This window comes from Salmo salar, chromosome ssa03 (assembly GCF_905237065.1).
Source record: "Salmo salar chromosome ssa03, Ssal_v3.1, whole genome shotgun sequence".
In the NCBI taxonomy this organism is placed as follows: domain Eukaryota; kingdom Metazoa; phylum Chordata; class Actinopteri; order Salmoniformes; family Salmonidae; genus Salmo; species Salmo salar.
This window is the reverse complement of record NC_059444.1, coordinates 97,482,519-97,506,904: the sequence shown is the minus strand read 5'-3', so window position 1 is coordinate 97,506,904 and position 24,386 is coordinate 97,482,519. Positions and strand designations below refer to the sequence as shown.

The following is a 24,386-nucleotide window of genomic DNA, read 5'->3' as shown; positions in this document are numbered from 1 at the left end:
TATGGATGTCACATGACTGGGAATACAGATATGCATCTGTTGGTCACAGATACCTTTAAAAAAAGTAGGGGTGCGGGTCAGAACATCAGTCGTCAGTATCTGGTGTGACCATCATTTGCCTCATGCAGCGCGACACATCTCCTTCACATTAGAGTTGATCAGGCTGTTGATTGTGGCTGGTGGAATGTTGTCCCACTCCTCTTCAATGGCTGTTCAAAGTTTCTGGATATTGGTGGGAACTGGAACCTACTGTCGTACACTTCTACCCAGAGCATCCCAAACATGCTCAATGGGTGACATGTCTGGTGAGTATACAGGCCATGGAAGAACTGGGGCATTTTCAGCTTCCAGGAATTGTGTACAGATCCTAGCAACATGCGGCCATGCATTATCATGCTGAAACATGAGGTAATGGTGGAGGATGAATGCCACGACAATGGGCCTCAGGATCTCGTCACGGTATCTCTGTGCATTCAAATTGCCATCGATAAAATGCAGTTGTGTTCGTTGTCCGTATCTTATGCCTGCCCATACCATAACCCCACCTCCACCATGGGGCACTCTGTCCACAACGTTGACGTCAGCAAACCGCTCACCCACACGACACCATACACGCTGTCTGCCATCTGCCCGGTACAGTTAAAATCGGGATTCACCCATGAAGATTACACTTCTCCAGCGTGCCAGTGGCCATCGAAGGGGAACATTTGCCCACTGAAGTCGGTTACAACGCCAAACTGCAGTCAGGTCAAGACCCTGGCGAGGACAACAAGAATGCAGATGAACTTCCCTGAGACGGTTTCTGACAGTTTGTGCAGAAATTCTTCGGTTGTGCAAACCCACAGTTTGATCAGCTGTCCGGGTGGCAGGTCTCAGACCATCCCGCAGGTGAAGAAGCCTGATGTGGAGGTCCTGGGCTGGTGTGCTTTTTTTTAGGCCGGTTGGACGTACTCCTCCAACGTCTAGAATTACGTTGGAGGGGGCTTATGGTAGAGAAATTCAAATTGAATTATCTGGCAACATTTCTGGTGGACATTCCTGCAGCCAGCATGCCAATTGCACGGTCCCTCAAAACTTGAGACATCTGTGGAATTGTGTGACAGAACTGCACATTTTAGAGCACAAGGTGCACCTGTGTAATGATCATGCTATTTAATCAGCTTCTTGATATGCCACACCTGTCAGGTGGATGGATTATCTTGACAAAGGAGAAATGCTTACTGACAGGGATGTAAACAAATTTGTGCATTTGAGAGAAATAAGCTTTTTGTGCGAATGGAACATTTCAGGGGATCTTTTATTTCAGCCCATGAAACACAGAACCAACACTTTACATGTTGCGTTTATATTTTTGTTCAGTCTGATTTCCTTAAATGAACTCTAACTCATTAAAATCGTTGAAATTGTTCCATTTTGTGTTTATATTTTTGTTCAGTGTACAGTATATATACAGGGTCAGTTCCAATACCATATTTACAATGTGCAGGGATACAGGAGTGATAGAGGTAGATACTGTATGTATAGGGGTATGGTGACTACGCATCAGGATATATGATAAACAAGAGTAGCAGCAGTGATTGTACGAAACATTTCCATGACAGACTGACCAGGTGAATCCAGGTTAAAGCTATGATCCCTTATTGATGTCACTTTGCTAAATCTACTTCAATCAGTGTAGATGAAGAGGAGGAGACAGGTTAGCCCTTTCCTGCAGTCAAAGACCAACATCTCCCTCTTTGGCCTCATGGGTAGTAATAATAATATTCATATGACTAAATACAGTAATATTTTATTTATTTATTCATATTTTTTCATAATGAATAAAGATGCATAATTACTAACGATGGAAATCTGGTGTTTCTATGTCAAACAGTTTTGTTATATTTCAGTCTTCTGTGATGAATATAAAGTGTAATATTGGGATTCAAACTCAACATGGAATACATGTTAACTCTATAACTCAATAGTATGAAGGTGTTCTTAATGTTTTGTGCACTCAGTGTAAATGATGATTATATGCGTGTGTGGAGTCAGTATACGTGTGTGTGTGTGTGTGTTCACTGTGTGTGTCACTGTGTGTGTCCCTGTGTGTGTGTCACTGTGTGTATGTGTCAGTGCTGTGTGTCAATGTGTGTGTGTCAGTGTGTGTGTGTATCAGTGTGTGTGTGTGTGTGTCAGTGTGTGTGTCCCCGTGTGTGTGTGTCACTGTGTGTGTGTTAGTGTGTGTGTGTGTGTGTGTGTGTGTGTGTGTGTGTCAGTGCTGTGTGTCAATGTGTGTGTGTGTGTGTGTGTGTGTGTGTGTGTGTGTGTGTGTGTCAGTGTGTGTGTGTATCAGTGTGTGTCTGTGTGTGTGTGTATCAGTGTGTGTGTGTGTGTGTGTGTGTATCAGTGTGTGTCTGTGTCAGTGTGTGTGTATCAGTGTGTGTGTAGAGTCCATAGAGAGAAAATAAAATAAAAGCCAGTATTGAAGTCCCCTAGCAGAACTACTACAGAGGAGAGTGCGTGTGTGCGTGCCTGTATCTGTGTTTGTTTGTGTGTGTGTGTTGTATAGTCACATTGGTGTTCCAGCGAGCTCTGACGTCAGTGGCCACATCGTACAGAGCGTCAACCTCCTTCACTGCCGAGTCTGGAGACGTGTGTTGAGGTATCAAAACAAAGTTCCTCACAGCTAGAAGAGAGGGAGGGAGGGAGGCAGGGAGGGAGAGAGAAGGAGAGAGAGGCAGTGAGGTAAAGAGAGAGGGAGAGGGAGGGGAGGGAGGCAGAAAGGGAGGGAGAGCGGCAGGGAGGCAGGGAGGGAGAAAAACAGAAAGAGGGGAAGGGAGAATTAAAGATTTAATGTCTTCATTAATCATGAGTTTTTCAAGATATTCAGCCTGGTCTCATAGACTAGATGGAACTGCAACGTGGACGCTGGGAGTCGGGAAGCAAATTCAGGGAGTGTATTTAATAAATAAATGAACATAGAACAAAACAAGAAACACGGGCAGCGTACAGACATGAACACTGGAACAGAAACAACAATGCCTAGGGAAAGACCCAAAGGGAGTGACAACAATAGTTTAAAGACAGATTATTTCACTTATAATTCACTGTATCACAATTCCAGTTGGCCAGAAGCTTACATACACTAAGTTGATTGTGCCTTTAAACAGCTTGGAAAAATCCAGAAAATGATGTCATGGCTTTAGAAGCTTCTGATAGGCTAATTGAAATAATTTGAGTCAATTGGAGGTGTACCTGTGGATGTATTTCAAGGCCAACCTTCAGGCCATAATGACCATCATTATGTTTGGAGGAAAAAGGGGGAGGCTTGCAAGCCGAAGAACCCCATCCCAACTGTGAAGCATGGGGGTGGCAGCATCATGTTGTGGGGGTGCTTTGCTGCAGGAGGGACTGGTGCACCTCACAAAATAGATGGCATCATGAGGGAGGAAAATTATGTTGATATATTGAAGCAACATCTCAAGACATCAGTCAGGAAGTTAAAGCAAATGGGTCTTCCAAATGGACAATGACCCCAAGAATACTTCCAAAGTTGCGGCAAAATGGCTTACGGACAACAAAGTCAAGGTATTGGGGTGGCCATCACAAAGCCCCGACCTCAATCCTATAGAGAATTTGTTGGCTGAACTGAAAAAGTGTGTGCGAGCCAGGAGGCCTACAAACCTGTCTCAGTTAAACCAGCTCTGTCAGGAGGAATGGGCCAAAATTCACCCACCTTATTGTGGAAAGCTTGTGGAAGGCTACCCGAAACGTTTGACCCAAGTTTAACAATTTAAAGGCAATGCTACCAAATACTAATTGAGTGTATTTAAACTCCTGACCCACTGGGAATGTGATGAAAGAAATAAAAGCTGAAATAAATCATTCTCTCTACTATTATTCTGACATTTCACATTCTTAAAATAAAGTGGTGATCCTAACTGACCTAAGACAGGGAATTTTTACTAGGATTATATGTCAGGAATTGTGAAATACTCAGTTTAAATGTATTTGGCTAAGGTGTATGTAAACTTCCGACTTCAACTGTATATAGGGAAGGTAATCAGGAAGGTGATGAAGTCCAGGTGTGTCTCATGAAGCGCGAGTGTGCGTAACGATGGTGGCAGGGGTGCGTAACGATGGTGGCAGGTGTGCGTAACGATGGTGGCAGGGGTGCGTAACGATGGTGGCGGGTGTGCGTAACGATGGTGGCGGGTGTGCGTAACGATGGTGGCGGGTGTGCGTAACGATGGTGGCGGGTGTGCGTAACGATGGTGGCGGGTGTGCGTAACGATGGTGGCGGGTGTGCGTAACGATGGTGGCGGGTGTGCGTAACGATGGTGGCAGGTGTGCGTAATAATGAATAAACTGTTGACAACGAGCGCCAGAGAGGAGGAGCTCGAGTAGACGTCACAGTAACGTAGTAAATGTACATTTGGGACACACAAATTTGTACAATATGTTACATTTGGTTACATGACAAAGATGGTTATTTAAGACAAAAGTAGGGTGGTTGGACAAGGGCGAGTTTGAATCTCATTACGTACATTTTAGCTAATTAGCATTTTAGCTATTTAGCAGCTAGTTACAACTTTTTAGCTACTTTGCAAGTACTTAGCATGTCAGCTAAGACCTTCCCCTAACCTTAACCCCCAACCTAGCTAACGTTAGCCAGCTAGCTAATGTTAGCCACCTAGCCACCTAGCTAGAATTCGTAACATCTCATACATTTTGCAGATTCGTAACATATAATATAAATTGTAATTCGTAACATACAGTGCATTCGGAAAGTATTAACACCCCTTGACTCTTTCCACATTTTGTTACGTTACAGCCTTATTCTAAAATGGATAAAAAATGTTTTAAATCAAATCAAATCAAATTTATTTATATAGCCCTTCTTACATCAGCTGATATGTCAAAGTGCTGTACAGAAATCATCATCAATCTACACACAGCACCTCATACTGACAAAGCAAAAACAGGTTTGTATAAATTTTTGGCCATTTAAAAATAAATTGACAAAAAAAGGTATTTACATAAGTATTCAGACCCTTTGCTATGAGACTTGAAATTGAGCTCAGGTGCATCCTGTTTCCATTGATCATCCTTGAGATGTTTCTACAACTTGATTGGAGTCCACCTGTGGTCAATTAAATTGATTGGACATGATTTTGAAATGCACACACCTGTCTATATAAGGTCCCACAGTTGACAGTGCATGTCAGAGCAAAAACCAAGCCATGAGGTTGAAGGAATTGTCCATAGAGCTCTGATACAGGATTGTGTCAAGGCACAGATCTAGAGAAGGGTACCAAGAAGTTTGGATCCACCAAAACACTTCCTAGAGCTGGCCACCCGGCCAATGCGAGCATTCTGGGGAGAAGAACCTTGGTCAGGGAGGTGACCAAAAACCTGATGGTCACTCTGACAGCACTCCACCAATCAGGCCTTTATGTTAGAATAGCCAGATGAAAGCCACTCCTCAGTAAAAAGCACATGACAGCCCACTTGGAGTTCGCCAAAAGGCACCTAAAGACTCTCAGACCATCAGAAACAAGATTCTCTGGTCTGATGAAACCAAGATTAAACTCTTTGGCCTGAATGCCAAGCGTCACATCTGGAGGAAACCTGGCACCACCTCTACGGTGAAGCATGGTGGTGGCAGCATCATGCTGTGGGGATGTTTTTTAGCGGCAGGGACTGTGAGACTAGTCAGGATCAAGGGAAAGATGAACGGAGCAAAGTACAGAGAGATCCTTGATGAAAACCTGCTCCAGAGCGCTCAGGACCTCAGACTGGGGCGAAGGTTCACCTTCCAACAGGACAATGGCCCTAAGCACACAGCCAAGACAATGCAGGAGTGGCTTCGGGACAAGTCTCTGAATGTCCTTGAGTGGCTCAGCCAGAGCCCGGACTTGAACCCGATCGAACATCTCTGGAGAGAGCTGCAAATAGCTGTGCAGCGACGCTCCCAATCCAACCTGACAGAGCTTGAGAGGATCTGCAGAGAAGAATGGGAGAAACTCCCCAAATACAGGTGTGCCAAGCTTGTTGCGTCATACCCAAGAAGACTCCAGGCTGTAATCGCTCCCAAAGGCGCTTCAACAAAGTACTGAGTAAAGGGTCAGAATACTTATGTTATGTAAATGTGACATTTCAGTTTTTTTTATTGTAATAGATTTTCCTTAAATTTGAAAAAAACTGTTTTTGCTTTGTGATTATGGAGTATGTGTATAGATTGATGCAATTTTTTATTTTTTAAATCCATTTTAGAATAAGGCTGTAACGTAACAAAATGTTGAAAAAGTCAAGGGGTCTGAATACTTTCCGAATACACTGTATCATATGAAATGGGTGATGGACGTCCACAAATGAATACATACATATCATACTAAATGGAGTGTCTCGGATTCATGTACAGAATAAAAGAAGAAGAAGAAGAAGCAGAGAGACACTTGTAACGTCATCAACAATCTAATCAAATCAAATCTAATTTTATTTGTCACATGCGCCGACAGGTGTAGGTAGACCTTACCGTGAAAATGGCTACTTACGAGCCTTTAACCAAAAATGCAGTTCAAGAAAAGTAGACCTAAGAAAATATTTACTAAATAAACTAAAGTAACAATTTTTAATTAAAAGCAACACAATAAAATAACAATAACAAGGCTATAAACAGGGTACCGAGTCAATGTGCGGTTTAGTCTTGGTAATTTGGCCATGTAAGTAAGGTTAAAGTGATGCATAGATAATAAACTGTGAGTGGTATGGTACAAAACTAATGTAAATAGTCCGGGTGTCCATCTGATTAATTGTTCAGCAGTCTTATGGCTTGGGGTAGAAGCTGTTAGGGAGCCTTTTGGACCTAGACTTGGCGCCATGCGGTAGCAGAGAAAACAGTCTATGACTTGGGTGACTGGAGTCTTTGACAATTTTTTGGGCCTTCCTCTGACATCGCCTAGTATATAGGTCCTGGATGGCAGGAAGCTTGGCCCCAGTGCTGTGCTGGGCCGTACGCACTACCCTCTGCAGCGCCTTACGGTCGGATGCCGAGCAGTTGCCATACCAGGTGGTTATGCAACCGGTCAGGATGCTCTCGATGGTGCAGCTGTATGATGCAAAATGCTTCATGACACTTTGCTTCTGTCACATCCTAACAATAGAAAGCTGTTATTTTCTAATGGTAGAGTAGGTCAGGGCGTGACAGGGTTTTTTTTCTAGTTTTTGTATTTCTATGTTTGTTTTTTTGGGATGTTCTCCAATTAGAGGCAGCTGGTCATCATTGTCGCTAATTGGAGATCATACTTAAGTAGTTGTTTTTCCCACCTAGGTTTGTGGGAGATTGTTTCTGAGTTAGTGTATGTTGCACCTCTTCGTCACGATTTGTTGTTTTTGTTCTTTAGTTTATTTGTGTATTTTGCATAGTTTCACAGTTCAATAAAATATGTGGAATGATACACACACTGCACTTTGGTCCGCTCCTTCCGACGAACGACGTGAGAGCTTCTTGAAAGTCTAATATGTTAAACTTGCCTGCTGACATGTAAAACATCTTGGGACTGACTGTATCAACAGTGGACTAATGAAAAAAATACACGTTTTTTGAGTTAATATTTTTTTATGTAAAGGAACCTCATATTTTTTCTATCTCTCTCTCTCTCTATCGCTCTCTCACACACACACTGAATCTCTCTCTCCCTCTCATTCCCCCTCTCCCTCCCCGCTCTCTCCCCATAATCATCTCCCTCCCCCTCCCACCTCTCCCCATCACCCCCTCCCTCTCCCATTCCCTCCCCCATCTCCCCCTCTCTACCTGTGTAGTTCGAGGAGAACATGACAATGAAGGGTTCTCTGATGAAGGTATCTGTACCGCAGGGCTCACAGCCGTCATCGTACGTGTAGTTCTTAGCCACAGAGACCGTATCCTCTCTATCATATAACAGGACAAACACACGCTTTAGGAGATGGTTTCAGTGTTTAGTGCAGCACAGAACGGCACAGTACAGAGCAGAACAGAACCTGTACAGGTAGAGGTATCTCTCTGTATATTACCTGTACAGGTAGAGGTATCTCTCTGTATATTACCTGTACAGGTAGAGGTATCTCTCTGTGTATTACCTGTACAGGTAGAGGTATCTCTCTGTATATTACCTGTACAGGTAGAGGTATCTCTCTGTATATTACCTGTACAGGTAGAGGTATCTCTCTCTATATTACCTGTACAGGTAGAGGTATCTCTCTGTGTATTACCTGTACAGGTAGAGGTATCTCTCTGTATATTACCTGTACAGGTAGAGGTATCTCTCTGTGTATTACCTGTACAGGTAGAGGTATCTCTCTGTATATTACCTGTACAGGTAGAGGTATCTCTCTGTGTATTACCTGTACAGGTAGAGGTATCTCTCTGTATATTACCTGTACAGGTAGAGGTATCTCTCTGTGTATTACCTGTACAGGTAGAGGTATCTCTCTGTATATTACCTGTACAGGTAGAGGTATCTCTCTGTATTACCTGTACAGGTAGAGGTATCTCTCTGTATATTACCTGTACAGGTAGAGGTATCTCTCTGTGTATTACCTGTACAGGTAGAGGTATCTCTCTGTATATTACCTGTACAGGTAGAGGTATCTCTCTGTATATTACCTGTACAGGTAGAGGTATCTCTCTGTGTATTACCTGTACAGGTAGAGGTATCTCTCTGTGTATTACCTGTACAGGTAGAGGTATCTCTCTGTGTATTACCTGTACAGGTAGAGGTATCTCTCTGTGTATTACCTGTACAGGTAGAGGTATCTCTCTGTGTATTACCTGTACAGGTAGAGGTATCTCTCTGTGTATTACCTGTACAGGTAGAGGTATCTCTCTGTATATTACCTGTACAGGTAGAGGTATCTCTCTGTATATTACCTGTACAGGTAGAGGTATCTCTCTGTGTATTACCTGTACAGGTAGAGGTATCTCTCTGTGTATTACCTGTACAGGTAGAGGTATCTCTCTCTATATTACCTGTACAGGTATCTCTCTGTATATTACCTGTACAGGTATCTCTCTGTATATTACCTGTACAGGTAGAGGTATCTCTCTGTGTATTACCTGTACAGTTAGAGGTATCTCTCTGTGTATTACCTGTACAGGTAGAGGTATCTCTCTGTATATTACCTGTACAGGTAGAGGTATCTCTCTGTGTATTACCTGTACAGGTAGAGGTATCTCTCTGTGTATTACCTGTACAGGTAGAGGTATCTCTCTGTATATTACCTGTACAGGTAGAGATATCTCTCTGTGTATTACCTGTACAGGTAGAGGTATCTCTCTGTATATTACCTGTACAGGTAGAGGTATCTCTCTGTATATTACCTGTACAGGTAGAGGTATCTCTCTGTGTATTACCTGTACAGGTAGAGGTATCTCTCTGTATATTACCTGTACAGGTAGAGGTATCTCTCTGTGTATTACCTGTACAGGTAGAGGTATCTCTCTGTATATTACCTGTACAGGTAGAGGTATCTCTCTGTATATTACCTGTACAGGTAGAGGTATCTCTCTGTATATTACCTGTACAGGTAGAGGTATCTCTCTGTGTATTACCTGTACAGGTAGAGGTATCTCTCTGTGTATTACCTGTACAGGTAGAGGTATCTCTCTGTGTATTACCTGTACAGGTAGAGGTATCTCTCTGTGTATTACCTGTACAGGTAGAGGTATCTCTCTGTGTATTACCTGTACAGGTAGAGGTATCTCTCTGTGTATTACCTGTACAGGTAGAGGTATCTCTCTGTGTATTACCTGTACAGGTAGAGGTATCTCTCTGTGTATTACCTGTACAGGTAGAGGTATCTCTCTGTGTATTACCTGTACAGGTAGAGGTATCTCTCTGTGTATTACCTGTACAGGTAGAGGTATCTCTCTGTGTATTACCTGTACAGGTAGAGGTATCTCTCTGTGTATTACCTGTACAGGTAGAGGTATCTCTCTGTATATTACCTGTACAGGTAGAGGTATCTCTCTGTGTAGGTACTGCGTCCCAGTTCCTCACTGACAATGTGACGGTACCTATAGGGAGACAAGCCTCTGACAACAAACAAAACACACATTACAATATCATTATGTAGTTATTAAACAACACACATTATAATATCATTATGTAGTTATTAGACAACACACATTACAATATCATTATGTAGTTATTAGACAACACACATTATAATATCATTATGTAGTTATTAAACAACACACATTACAATATCATTATGTAGTTATTAGACAACACACATTACAATATCAGCATGTAGTTATTAAACAACACACATTACAATATCATTATGTAGTTATTAGACAACACACATTATAATATCATTATGTAGTTATTAGACAACACACATTATAATATCATTATGTAGTTATTAGACAACACACATTATAATATCATTATGTAGTTATTAGACAACACACATTACAATATCATTATGTAGTTATTAAACAACACACATTACAATATCATTATGTAGTTATTAGACAACACACATTACAATATCATTATGTAGTTATTAAACAACACACATTATAATATCAGCATGTAGTTATTAGACAACACACATTACAATATCATTATGTAGTTATTAAACAACACACATTACAATATCATTATGTAGTTATTAGACAACACACATTACAATATCATTATGTAGTTATTAAACAACACACATTATAATATCAGCATGTAGTTATTAAACAACACACATTACAATATCATTATAGAGTTATTAAACAACACACATTACAATATCATTATGTAGTTATTAGACAACACACATTATAATATCATCATGTAGTTATTAGACAACACACATTACAATATCATTATGTAGTTATTAAACAACACACATTACAATATCATTATGTAGTTATTAAAAAACACACATTACAATATCATTATGTAGTTATTAAAAAACACACATTACAATATCATTATGTAGTTATTAAAAAACACACATTACAATATCATTATAGAGTTATTAAAAAAACACACATTACAATATCATTATAGAGTTATTAAACAACACACATTACAATATCATTATGTAGTTATTAAACAACACACATTACAATATCATTATGTAGTTATTAAAAAACACACATTACAATATCATTATGTAGTTATTAAACAACACACATTATAATATCATTATAGAGTTATTAAACAACACACATTACAATATCATTATGTAGTTATTAAACAACACACATTACAAAGTCTTTATATCAGAGGGGCTGTCATTGGTTAGTGGATGTAATATTGTTTCAGGGCTGTGATTGGTCTTACTTGTTGACGTGCTGCATCAGTTTGTTGGTTGCTGATAGGTCAGTGTCTCTTACTTCCTGGATCAGCACGATATCATAACGGTGCACTATCTAATACATAAAAAATCATAATATAAATGAATAACAACTAAGGTTCCCGGAAACAGCCTAGTCTTGGACTAAGAAGTACTTTCAAATGGAGAATCTACAAACACTTTTCGTCCCAAGATGTTATGAGATAAAGCGTTACATTATGATGTTATGAGATAAAGCGTTACATTATGATGTTATGAGATAAAGCGTTACATTATGATGTTATGAGATAAAGCGTTACATTGTGATGTTATGAGATAAAGTGTTACATTATGATGTTATGAGATAAAGCGTTACATTGTGATGTTATGAGATAAAGCGTTACATTATGATGTTATGAGATAAAGCGTTACATTGTGATGTTATGAGATAAAGTGTTACATTATGATGTTATGAGATAAAGCGTTACATTGTGATGTTATGAGATAAAGCGTTACATTATGATGTTATGAGATAAAGTGTTACATTATGATGTTATGAGATAAAGTGTTACATTATGATGTTATTAAAGTGTTATTGTCACGTCCCGACCAGTATAAGGGTTATTTGTTATTGTAGTTTGGTCAGGACGTGGCAGAGGTTATTTGTTTTATGTGGTTCGGGGTGGTGGTTTATGTAGTAGGGTGTTTGATTTATTATTTCCGGGTTTTTGAGTACTGTTCTATGTTAGTGTATTTCTATGTTCTGTCTAGTCTGTTGTATTTCTATGTTTTGTTTATTGGGGTTGGACTCTCAATTGGAGGTAGGTGTTTTCTCGTTGCCTCTGATTGAGAGTCCTATATATGGGTATGTGTTTGGTTTAGTGTTTGTGGGAGATTGTTCCATGTATAGCTTATGGCCTTACAGGACTGTTTATTCGTCGTTGTGTTTCATTTGGTGTACGTGTTTATTTTGGTTTTTCCTTCTTTCCCTAATAAAAGAAGATGAGTACACATATACCCGCTGCGTTTTGGTCTCAATCCGACGACAACCGTTACAGTTACATTATGATGTTATGAGATAAAGTGTTACATTATGATGTTATGAGATAAAGCGTTACATTATGATGTTATGAGATAAAGTGTTACATTATGATGTTATGAGATAAAGCGTTACATTATGATGTTATGAGATAAAGCGTTACATTATGATGTTATGAGATAAAGCGTTACATTATGATGTTATGAGATAAAGCGTTACATTATGATGTTATGAGATAAAGCTCTACCTGAGTGATGATGTCCATGAGGGTTGAGTTGGAGGACTTCTTGTCTCCGAATGTCTTGATGTTGAAGGCTCCTAGCAGCAGACAGCCTCCCAGCTGCACCAGGGTCAATAGGAACAGCACTAACAGACAGGCTACACGCATTCTGGAGGTCAGGGGTTAGAGGTCAGATATTACAGGCCACAAACATCCTGGAGGTCAGAGGTTACAGGTCAGATATTACAGGCCACACGCATTCTGGAGGTCAGAGGTTACAGGTCAGATATTACAGGCCACACGCATTCTGGAGGTCAGGGATAAGAGGTCAGAGGTTAGAGGTCAGATATTATAGGCCACACGCATTCTGGAGGTCAGAGGTTACAGGTCAGATATTACAGGCCACACGCATTCTGGAGGTCAGGGATTAGAGGTCAGATATGGGGTTATATCCTGCTTGTTTGGCCCTGTCCTGGGGTATTGTCGGACGGGGCCACAGTTTCAACCTGACCCCTCCAGTCTCAGCCTCCAGTATTGGGTTTCTGTACAGCACTTTGTGACTTTGCCAATGTACTGCAAGTCATCCCACTTGGACAACCCTGCTTTAGCAGTTTGATCACTGACAGTTAGCTTGCCAGATTTTTTTTAAGAAGCCTGTTGTTAAAATACATGGTGGTGTAAGAGAAGCCTGCTAGTAAAATAGATGCTGGTGTAAAAGAAGCCTGTTGGTAAAATAGATGGTGGTGTAAAAGAAGCCTGCTAGTAAAATAGATGGTGGTGTAAAAGAAGCCTGTTGGTAAAATACATGGTGGTGTAAGAGAAGCCTGCTAGTAAGATAGATGGTGGTGTAAAAGAAGCCTGTTGGTAAAATACATGGTGGTGTAAAAGAAGCCTGCTAGTAAAATAGATGGTGGTGTAAAAGAAGCCTGTTGGTAAAATACATGGTGGTGTAAAAGAAGCCTGCTAGTAAAATAGATGGTGGTGTAAAAGAAGCCTGCTAGTAAAATAGATGGTGGTGTAAAAGAAGCCTGCTAGTAAAATAGATGGTGGTGTAAAAGAAGCCTGCTAGTAAAATAGATGGTGGTGTAAAAGAAGCCTGCTAGTAAAATAGATGGTGGTGTAAAAGAAGCCTGCTAGTAAAATAGATGCTGGTGTAAAAGAAGCCTGCTAGTAAAATAGATGGTGGTCAAAGGTAGTGCACTATATAGGGAAAAGGGTGCCTTTGTTTTATGGACAAATCATTCACTGAACCCTAAACTAAATCTTGTAATAAATAATGTGGAAATTGAGCAAGTTGAGGTGACTAAACTGCTTGGAGTAAACCTGTATTGTATACTGTCATGATCAAAACATGTTGAAACGACATTAGCTAAGATGGGGAGAAGTATGTGTAATTAAGCGCTGCTCTGCCTTCTTAACGACTATCAACAAGGCAGGTCCTACAGGCCCTAGTTTTGTCGCACCTGGACTTCTGTTCAGTCGTCTGGTCAGGTGCCACAATGAGGGACTTAAAGAAAATTGCAAATGGCTCTCATGGCTCAAAGTGGAGAAGAGATTGACTTCATCGCTACTTGTTTTTGTATGAAGAGTTGACTTGCTGAATGCACCGAGGTGTCTGTTTGAACGACTAACACACAGCTCGGACAGAGATGCCACCAGAGGTCTCATCACAATCCCCAAGTCCAGAACAGACTATGGGAGGCGCACAGTACTACATAGAGCCATGACAACATGGAACTCTATTCCACATCAGGTAACTGATGCAAGTGGTAGAATCAGGTTTAAAAAAACGGATAAAAATACACCTTATGGAACAGTGGGGAATGTGAAGAGATACACACACACAGGAACAGACACACGCATACACACACACACCCTAGCACACGCACTCTACACACACGTTCATTGTAATATTGTTGTATGGTGGTATTATACATTTTGTATTGGAGATATGTAGTGGTGTAATAATGTTATATGATGTACTGTTTTATCTTTTGTTTTATATGTAATGTAAGTGTCTTAAAGTGTTTGGACCCCAGGAAGAGTAGCTGCTGCCTTGGCAGGAACTAATGGTGATCCCTAATAAATACAAATACAAATGTGGGACATAACCATAGTGTAAACAAAACATGAAGAAGAGTAACTTACCTGCTTGTGTTGGTTGGTTCAATATAGTGTGGGTCTGCTGCCTCAGTGGGGTCTGAAGGGAGAGGAAGCCTGCTATTATAGAGATAGGACAGAGCCCTCTGTGTGTCCGTTCTAACAGTCTACTGTAGTACCTTTGACACAGAAGCCCCTATCTGGCCCTATCTGGCCCTATCTGCCCCTATCTGCCCCCCGGCTTACATTCACCTGGGCTGGAGGCTGGGACTGTGGGAAAACATCCCGTTGGACCAGTTAGGTCCACAGAGGGAGGAAGAGGTGGGAGGAGGGGGGGGAGGAGTGAGGAGGGTGAGGGTAGTGGGGGGGAGTGAAAGCATCAAGGCTGAACTAGGTAGAGTGACGGTGGTAAGGAGGGAACATTGCCTTTAAAAGGTGCATAGCTGAAAAGTGGTGATGGGATTGAATACCCGGCCCAAGGCTAGTTCAGATGAAGATAAAGTGGTGATGGGATTGAATCCCGGCCCAAGGCTAGTTCAGATAAAGATAAAGTGGTGATGGGATTGAATCCCGGCCCAAGGCTAGTTCAGATGAAGATAAAGTGGTGATGGGATTGAATCCCGGCCCAAGGCTAGTTCAGATAAAGATAAAGTGGTGATGGGATTGAATCCCGGCCCAAGGCTAGTTCAGATGAAGATAAAGTGGTGATGGGATTGAATCCCGGCCCAAGGCTAGTTCAGATGAAGATAAAGTGGTGATGGGATTGAATCCCGGCCCAAGGCTAGTTCAGATGAAGATAAAGTGGTGATGGGATTGAATCCCAGCCCAAGGCTAGTTCAGATGAAGATAAAGTGGTGATGGGATTGAATCCCGGCCCAAGGCTAGTTTAGGTGAAGATAAAGTGGTGATGGGATTGAATACCCGGCCCAAGGCTAGTTCAGATGAAGGTAAAGTGGTGATGGGATTGAATACCCAGCCCAAGGCTAGTTCAGATGAAGATAAAGTGGTGACGGGATTGAATCCCGGCCCAAGGCTAGTTCAGATGAAGATAAAGTGGTGATGGGATTGAATCCCAGCCCAAGGCTAGTTCAGATAAAGATAAAGTGGTGATGGGATTGAATCCCAGCCCAAGGCTAGTTCAGATGAAGATAAAGTGGTGATGGGATTGAATCCCGGCCCAAGGCTAGTTCAGATGAAGATAAAGTGGTGATGGGACTGAATCCCGGTCCAAGGCTAGTTCAGATGAAGATAAAGTGGTGATGGGATTGAATCCCGGCCCAAGTCTAGTGTGATCAGTTGAAATGTACAGGACACATACAGACTACTATTTTATTTAACCTTTATTTAAATAGGCAAGTCAGCTAAGAACAAATTCCTATTTACAATGACAGCCTACCGCGGCCAAACCCAGATGATGCTGGGTCAATTGTGCGCCGCCCTACGGGATTCCCAATCACGGCCAGATGTGATACAGCCTGGATTCAAACCAGGGACTGTAGTGATGCCTCTTGCACTGAGATGCAGTGCCTTAGACCGCAGCACCACTCGGGAGCCTAATACTATACTATAGATGAGATAAGTCGGGCACACAAATAGTTTCCCAGATGATTTTGTGCACACGCAGGTGCACATGCCGACAAAGGAGTTCACTTCTGCTGCAGCCTATCAAATATAAAGCGTTGTGGAGGTGCTTCACAGCCCAGCTCAGCAGTCCTGTAGTGTTTGTGTTTGTACTGGGTGTGAGAAAGGACCAGGTGTCTTCAGTGAGGCGATAAGATTAAACCTGAACTAGGTAGAGTGAAGGAGCTACTTGTTTGACTGGTGCTCCTACTGTATATAACTTCATTATGGGGAAGGGGGGTCACTTTCCATGTGAGTCTCAGGGATGACACAGCATATCTGTATCTACATTATGAAATGACCCTATTCCATACATAGTGTTTTTTTACATTTATTTTTTACTTCAGTTTATTTTAGTATAAAAATTTACTTTCTTAAAACTTTTTAAAATTTTCTTAAAACTGCATTGTTGGTTAAGAGCTTGTAACTAAGCATGTGACTGTAAGGTCTACACCTGTTTTATTCGGCGCATGTGAAAAATAAAATGTGATTTGACTTGATTTTGCACTACTTTTGACCAGAAAAAGTTATTTTTATTATTATATTATTTTTTTAATGTAATTTATCAGGGGGTGCTGCAGCACCCTCGGCACCCCTGCTATGGGAATTGGGCTTAAGATATGTACAGAGCCTTAAAAAAATATTCACACCCCTTGACTTTTCCCACATTTTGTTGTGTTACAAAGTGAGAATAAATTGCTATTTTTTGTCAAGACTGAAAGGTCAGATCAAATCAAATGTTATTGGTTACATACACATGGTTAGCAGATGTTATTGGTCACATACACATGGTTAGCAGATGTTATTGCGAGTGTAGCGAAATGCTTGTGCTTCTAGTTCCAACAGTGCAGCAAAATCTAACAAGTAATATCTAACAATTACACAACAAATACCTAGTACACACAAATCTAACTAAAGGAATGGAATAAGAATATATAAATATATATATATGGAGGAGCAATGACAGAGCGGCATAGGCTAAGATGCAATAGATAGTATAGAATACAGTATATACATATGAGATGAGTAATACATAGACTAAGATACAGTAGAATAGTATAGAATACAGTATATACATATGAGGTGAGTAATACATAGACTAAGATACAGTAGAATAGTATAGAATACAGTATATACATATGAGATGAGTAATACATAGACTAAGATACAGTAGAATAGTATAGAATACAGTATATACATATGAGATGAGTAATACATAGACTAAGATACAGTAGAATAGTATAGAATACAGTATATACATATGAGATGAGTAATACATAGACTAAGATACAGTAGAATAGTATAGAATACAGTATATACATATGAGATGAGTAATACATAGACTAAGATACAGTAGAATAGTATAGAATACAGTATATACATATGAGATGAGTAATACATAGACTAAGATACAGTAGAATAGTATAGAATACAGTATGTACATATGAGATGAGTAATGCATTATTAAAGTGCCATTATTAAAGTGACTACTGTTCCATTTATTAAAGTGGCCAGTGATTTCAAGTCTCTATGTTGGCAGCAGCCTCTCTGTGTTAGTGATTGCAGTTTAGTAGTCTGATGGCCTTGAGATAGAAGCTGTTTTTCAGTCTCGGTCCCAGCTTTGATGCACCTGTACTGACCTCGCCTTCTGGATGATAGCAGTGTGAACAGGCAGTGGCTCGGGTGGATGTTGTCCTTGATGATTTTTTTGGGCCTTCCTGTGATATTGGGTGCTGTTGTATTGGATTTGCCCGAAACATAACACTTTGTATTCAGCACAAAAAGTGAATTGCTCTGCCACATTTTTTGCAGTTTTACTTTAGTGCCTTGTTACAGACAGGATGCATGTTTTTGGAATATTTTTAGTCTGTACAAGCTTCCTTCTTTTCTGTCACAAATCTGTGTTTGAAATTCACTACTCGACTGAGGGACCTTACAGATAATTGTATATGTGGGGTACAGAGATGAGGTGGTGATTCAAAGATGATGTTAAACACTATTATTGCACACAGACTGAATCCATGTAACTTATTATGTGACTTGTTAAGCACATTTTTACTCCTGAACTTATTTAGGCGTTTCCATAACAAAGGGATTGAATAATTATTGACTTTTAACATTTCAGCTGTTAATTTTAAATACATTTGTTATTATTTCTAAAAACATGATTTAACTCACATTATAGAGTATTGTGTTCAGGCTAGTGACACAAAATCTCCATTTAATCCATTTTGAATTCAGGCTGTAACACAATAAAATGTTGGAAAAAGTAAAGGGGTGTGATTACTTTCTGAATGCACTGTATGGTGTCCCGTAAGGGCCCTGATCAAAAGTGGTGCACCATTTGATTGTCTGTCTGAGAGGCAAGGTAGTTGCACTTGCAGTTGATAGTGTGTTGATAGCGAGAGCATCAGACCGGATATTGTTATTATCTAGTTATGTATACTAATAAATAGTGGTAATAACTCATAAATAATAAAATAAATAATACATGTTAATTAATAAATTATGTAATAAATTGTGATGTTATTGTCCACCCAGGGCTGTACCTCCTCACAGGTAATACTGGCCTGGTGTTATTGTCCACCCAGGGCTGTACCTCCTCACAGGTAATACTGGCCTGATGTTATTGTCCACCCAGGGCTGTACCTCCTCACAGGTAATACTGGCCTGATGTTATTGTCCACCCAGGGCTGTGCCTCCTCACAGGTAATACTGGCCTGATGTTATTGTCCACCCAGGGCTGTACCTCCTCACAGGTAATACTGGCCTGATGTTATTGTCCACCCAGGGCTGTACCTCCTCACAGGTAATACTGGCCTGATGTTATTGTCCACCCAGGGCTGTACCTCCTCATAGGTAATACTGGCCTGCTTTGGCCACAGTCAGTGGCATATCGTCAGACTTTCATCTATTACTGTTGTGTCAACTGTATCAAAAATGATACCGAGGGATTTGACGTTGGGAAGGTGCATAAACAACTTTACTAGGGGTTTCTTCCTCATTCGAAAGGAGCATATTTTACTATAGGCTATCAATGTATACAGAGATGGGCAAAAGATGCATACAAATCTATCTGGTTACAAGTACAAGATATTCTAAAAACCAATGTATCAAACTAAAATACAAAATACTTTTGCAAAGTATTGTATCTAGATAAAATACAAGTATTTTGTATTTTCAACCTTTTCAAAATTCTAAATACATTTGCCAGTTCATGCCTTCACTCCAACAGCATTCTCAGTAATGGTAACAAAAAACAGTTTAGTTGCTATGACTGTGATATGTGGTTGTTTATCTACCTTAGTTAAATGCACTGACTGTAAGTCTTCTAAGTGACCAAAGTGTAAATGTAAAAATGACCAATTGCAAAGCACACTGGGTATTATTATTGGCCTTGTTTTGGGTGCGGAGCTCATTAGAATAATACCCAGTGTTCATTTACATTTTTGTCATTCTTATCACACCATAGTGTCATCAGACTTCTGATACCATTGCAGTGTGAAAGGGGGTGACAAAATGATGAACTGCTATAAAATATACATATACTGCTCAAAAAATAAAGGGAACACTAAAATAACACATCCTAGATCTGAATGAATGAAAAAATCTTATGAAATACTTTTTTCTTTACATAGTTGAATGTGCTGACAACAAAATCACACAAAAATAATCAATGGAAATCCAATGTATCAAACCAAAGAGGTCTGGATTTGGAGTCACACTCAAAATTAAAGTGGAAAACCACACTACAGGCTGATCCAACTTTGATGTAATGTCCTTAAAACAAGTCAAAATGAGGCTCAGTAGTGTGTGGCCTCCACGTGCCTGTATGACCTCCCTACAACGCCTGGGCATGCTCCTGATGAGGTGGCGGATGGTCTCCTGAGGGATCTCCTCCCAGACCTGGACTAAAGCATCCGCCAACTCCTGGACAGTCTGTGGTGCAATGTGGCGTTGGTGGATGGAGCGAGACATGATGTCCCAGATGTGCTCAATTGGATTCAGGTCTTTGGAACGGGCGGGCCAGTCCATAGCATCAATACCTTCCTCTTGCAGGAACTGCTGACACACTCCAGCCACATGAGGTCTAGCGTTGTCTTGCTTTAGGAGGAACCCAGGGCCAACTGCACCAGCATATGGTCTCACGAGGGGTCTGAGGATCTCATCTCGGTACCTAATGGCAGTCAGGCTACCTCTGGCGAGCACATGGAGGGCTGTGCGGCCCCCCAAAGAAATGCCACCCCACACCATGACTGACCCACCGCCAAACCGGTCATGCTGGAGGATGTTGCAGGCAGCAGAACGTTCTCCACGGCGTCTCCAGACTGTCACGTCTGTCACATGTGCTCAGTGTGAGCCTGCTTTCATCTGTGAAGAGCACAGGGCGCCAGTGGCGAATTTGCCAATCTTGGTGTTCTCTGGCAAATGCCAAACGTCCTGCACGGTGTTGGGCTGTAAGCACAACCCCCACCTGTGGACGTCGGGCACTCATACCACCCTCATGGAGTCTGTTTCTGACCGTTTGAGCAGACACATGCACATTTGTGGCCTGCTGGAGGTCATTTTGCAGGGCTCTGGCAGTGCTCCTCCTGCTCCTCCTTGCACAAAGGCGGAGGTAGCGGTCCTGCTGCTGGGTTGTTGCCCTCCTACGGCCTCCTCCACGTCTCCTGATGTACTGGCCTGTCTCCTGGTAGCGCCTCCATGCTCTGGACACTACGCTGACAGACACAGCAAACCTTCTTGCCACAACTCGCATTGATGTGCCATCCTGGATGAGTTGCACTACCTGAGCCACTTGTGTGGGTTGTAGACTCCGTCTCTTGCTACCACTAGAGTGAAAGCACCGCCAGCATTCAAAAGTGACCAAAACATCAGCCAGGAAGCATAGGAACTGAGAAGTGGTCTGTGGTCCCCACCTGCAGAACCACTCCTTTATTGGGGGGTGTCTTGCTAATTGCCTATAATTTCCACCTGTTGTCTATTCCATTTGCACAACAGCATGTGAAATGTATTGTCAATCAGTGTTGCTTCCTAAGTGGACAGTTTGATTTCACAGAAGTGTGATTGACTTGGAGTTACATTGTGTTGTTTAAGTGTTCCCTTTATTGTTTTGAGCAGTATATATAAAAAAATGTGTATGGAAAAGTATTTTCTAAATATAAATTAAAGGTCTGTATGTATCTTGTTACAAAATACATTGGATTGTTGTTCGGGACAGTGTAAAAAAAAACACTCAAGAGTAGTTAAATACGTATTTAAAATACATGTAACAGAAATACTGCCTATGTCTGAATGTATACTATGTTTTTTCCAATCATTTTGGGGAAATTAAACTACAAAACCATATCCCAGAGAAACTACATTTCCGCACACAAAGCTGAATGACTTCCGGAATGTGACATACACAGGAAGAAGCCAACTCGGCTAGTTGTCAAATTAGCAAAGCTGACTAGCCAGCTAATGTATTGGTGGGAGACCAGTGTCAGTGGTTTTCTGAATAGAGAGCAAATTTGGGTTTTATCATGGTGTTTCCACTGTAGAAAACACTTCAAACGACACCCAAGGAATTTTCCCCCGCACCTTCCTCTTGTTCGAGCGCATAAACAAGGTAGGTTACAAAATATTTGAGCTAGCTAGCTAGCTTGTCGGTCAGCTAACAAGAGACCTTGCTAGCTACCCAGCCAATTGTAGCCATTATCCTCTACTAACTTTTGAGCTGACCAAGTTAGCGAAGTGTTGTCCAGTTATACTTATATTTCCTTTACTTATTTTGCCTGGAATCGTAGCTAAGTAGGTCGCTACATCAGCTAGCGAACCCCCTCAGAACTTGAAAGCTAGCTAGCTAGGTTAGCTAACTTTCTTGTTTTGACAACCAGTAAAGTCTAAATATCTAACGCTAGCTAAAGGGGGAAGGAATTGGCTAATAATGCATCTTGTTTAGCTGAATTTACTGTGGTATGTTAACCAAACAACAGAGATGTCAGTTTGCTAGCAGTGTTAGCTAACTTGATAACATGGCACCTTACTAGGGCTGCTGATTAGGTTGTTTTGGCATTTAACTTAAAGTTCTGGTTTCGTCCTCACCGATGACAGTTGCTACTGCCACCAGGGGCAGAGTAGAGAGGTTTCAGAAGTTTGTTTGCCTGTCTAGCTATCATTCCCTGTCCCTCTCCATCCACTGTGCCTCCCAAATGGCACCCTATTCCCTTTATAGTGCACTACTTTTGACCAGGTCCATAGAGCACAGGTCGAAGTAGTGAATTATAAAGGTATTAGGGTGCCATTTGGGATGAACCCTCATATCCAGGACCAAGGACAGTTCACCTGGCAATTTATTAACCAGCTAACTAACCATTTTAAAAGGACCAAGGACAGTTCACCTGGCAATTTATTAACCAGCTGGCTAACCATTTTAAAAGTTGTGTATAAATATATAAACAAAATATGTCAGACAATGTTATAGAAGATTGATCAGTGTGATTGGTGTGTGTGATCTGTGATTGGTGGGTTGTAGGAGTTAATAACTGTATCTCTCCTGGCATTGGTCGTTTTCTAGGTGTGAATGACCGACGTGGTGCCCCCCACTGCGCTCAGCGAAGTCCAGCTCCGCCTCCTCTGCCACGATGACATAGACAGCGTCAAGCTGCTGTGCGGTGATTGGTTCCCCATCGAGTGAGTACTGCGCCACGCGGCCAATAGCAACACAGGATCGTATTGTGTTCAGTAGAGAGAGAGCTGAGTGAAACTGTAGTGGTACTTTAACTTGTCTAATAAGAACAGATTTTCACTTTCCGTTTCAAAACGCTTTGCTATGTTGAGCCCCACTGAACACAACCCAGGTCACCTGTCCCAACCTGTCCCCTGTCACCTTTAATACAGCTGAAGTCTACCTCACCTGTCCCTGTCACCTTAATACTGCTGAAGTCTACTCACCTGTCCCTGTCACCTTAATACAGCTGAAGTCTACCCCTCCTGTCCCCACCTGTCCCCTGTCACCTTTAATACTGCTGAAGTCTACTCACCTGTCCCTGTCACCTTAATACTGCTGAAGTCTACACACCTGTCCCCTGTCACCTTAATACAGCTGAAGTCTACCTCACCTGTCCCCTGTCACCTTAATACTGCTGAAGTCTACCTCACCTGTCCCCTGTCACCTTAATACAGCTGAAGTCTACTCACCTGTCCCCTTAATACAGCTGAAGTCTAGTCACCTGTCCCCTTAATACAGCTGAAGTCTACTCACCTGTCCCCTGTCCCCTGTCACCTTAATTTTTATTTTATTTATTTCACCTTTATTTAACCAGGTAGGCAAGTTGAGAACAAGTTCTCATTTACAATTGCGACCTGGCCAAGATATAGCAAAGCAGTTCGACACATACAACAACACAGAGTTACACATGGGGTAAAACAAACCTACAGTCAATAATACAGTAGAAAAATAAGTCTATATACAAAGTGAGCAAATGACGTGAGATAAGGGAGGTAAAGGCAAAAAAAGGCCATGGTGGCAAAGTAAATACAATACAGCAAGTAAAACACTGGAATGGTAGATTTGTAGTGGAAGAAAGTGCAAAGTAGAAATAAATAATGGGGTGCAAAGGAGCAAAATAAATAAATAAATACCATAGGGGAAGAGGTAGTTGTTTGGGCTAAATTATAGATGGGCTATGTACAGGTGCAGTGATCTGTGAGCTGCTCTGACAGCTGGTACTTAAAGCTAGTGAGGGAGATAAGTGTTTCCAGTTTCAGAGATTTTTGTAGTTCGTTCCAGTCATTGGCAGCAGAGAACTGGAAGGAGAGGCGATCAAAGGAAGAGTTGGCTTTGGGGGTGACCAGAGAGATATACCTGCTGGAGCGCGTGCTACAGGTGGGTTCTGCTATGGTGACCAGTGAGCGGAGATAAGGGGGGACTTCACCTAGCAGGGTCTTGTAGATGACCTGGAGCCAGTGGGTTTGGCGACGAGTATGAAGCGAGGGCCAGCCAACGAGAGCGTACAGGTCGCAGTGGTGGGTAGTATATGGGGCTTTGGTGACAAAACGGATGGCACTGTGATAGACTGCATCCAATTTATTGAGTAGGGTATTGGAGGATATTTTGTAAAT

At 41.4% G+C, this 24,386-nt stretch overlaps 2 protein-coding genes across 3 annotated transcripts in view; one reads left to right on the top strand and one right to left on the bottom strand.

The window, feature by feature from the left end:
* dnase1 (deoxyribonuclease I) overlaps nucleotides 1-14,937 on the bottom strand; it is a 20,640-nt gene extending 5,703 nt beyond the window's left edge. Inside the window, exons 1-6 of one of the 2 annotated variants that reach the window (XM_045715932.1) lie at nucleotides 14,709-14,937; nucleotides 12,588-12,729; nucleotides 11,310-11,398; nucleotides 9,971-10,057; nucleotides 7,799-7,914; nucleotides 2,556-2,668 (exon numbers count right to left, since the gene is read on the bottom strand). In XM_045715932.1, the coding sequence (XP_045571888.1) occupies nucleotides 2,556-2,668; nucleotides 7,799-7,914; nucleotides 9,971-10,057; nucleotides 11,310-11,398; nucleotides 12,588-12,728 (546 nt within the window). In that variant the 5' untranslated portion in view covers nucleotide 12,729; nucleotides 14,709-14,937. The remainder of the gene's footprint in view (nucleotides 1-2,555; nucleotides 2,669-7,798; nucleotides 7,915-9,970; nucleotides 10,058-11,309; nucleotides 11,399-12,587; nucleotides 12,730-14,708) is intronic. The other variant, XM_045715931.1, reaches the window with a different exon arrangement.
* A 6,810-nt stretch (nucleotides 14,938-21,747) lies between these two features.
* The window catches only part of nat15 (N-acetyltransferase 15 (GCN5-related, putative)), a 40,661-nt gene continuing 38,022 nt past the window's right edge, over nucleotides 21,748-24,386 (top strand). Inside the window, 2 exon segments of the mRNA NM_001173686.1 lie at nucleotides 21,748-21,891; nucleotides 22,840-22,955. Coding sequence (NP_001167157.1) covers nucleotides 22,846-22,955 — 110 coding nt within the window. The 5' untranslated portion in view covers nucleotides 21,748-21,891; nucleotides 22,840-22,845.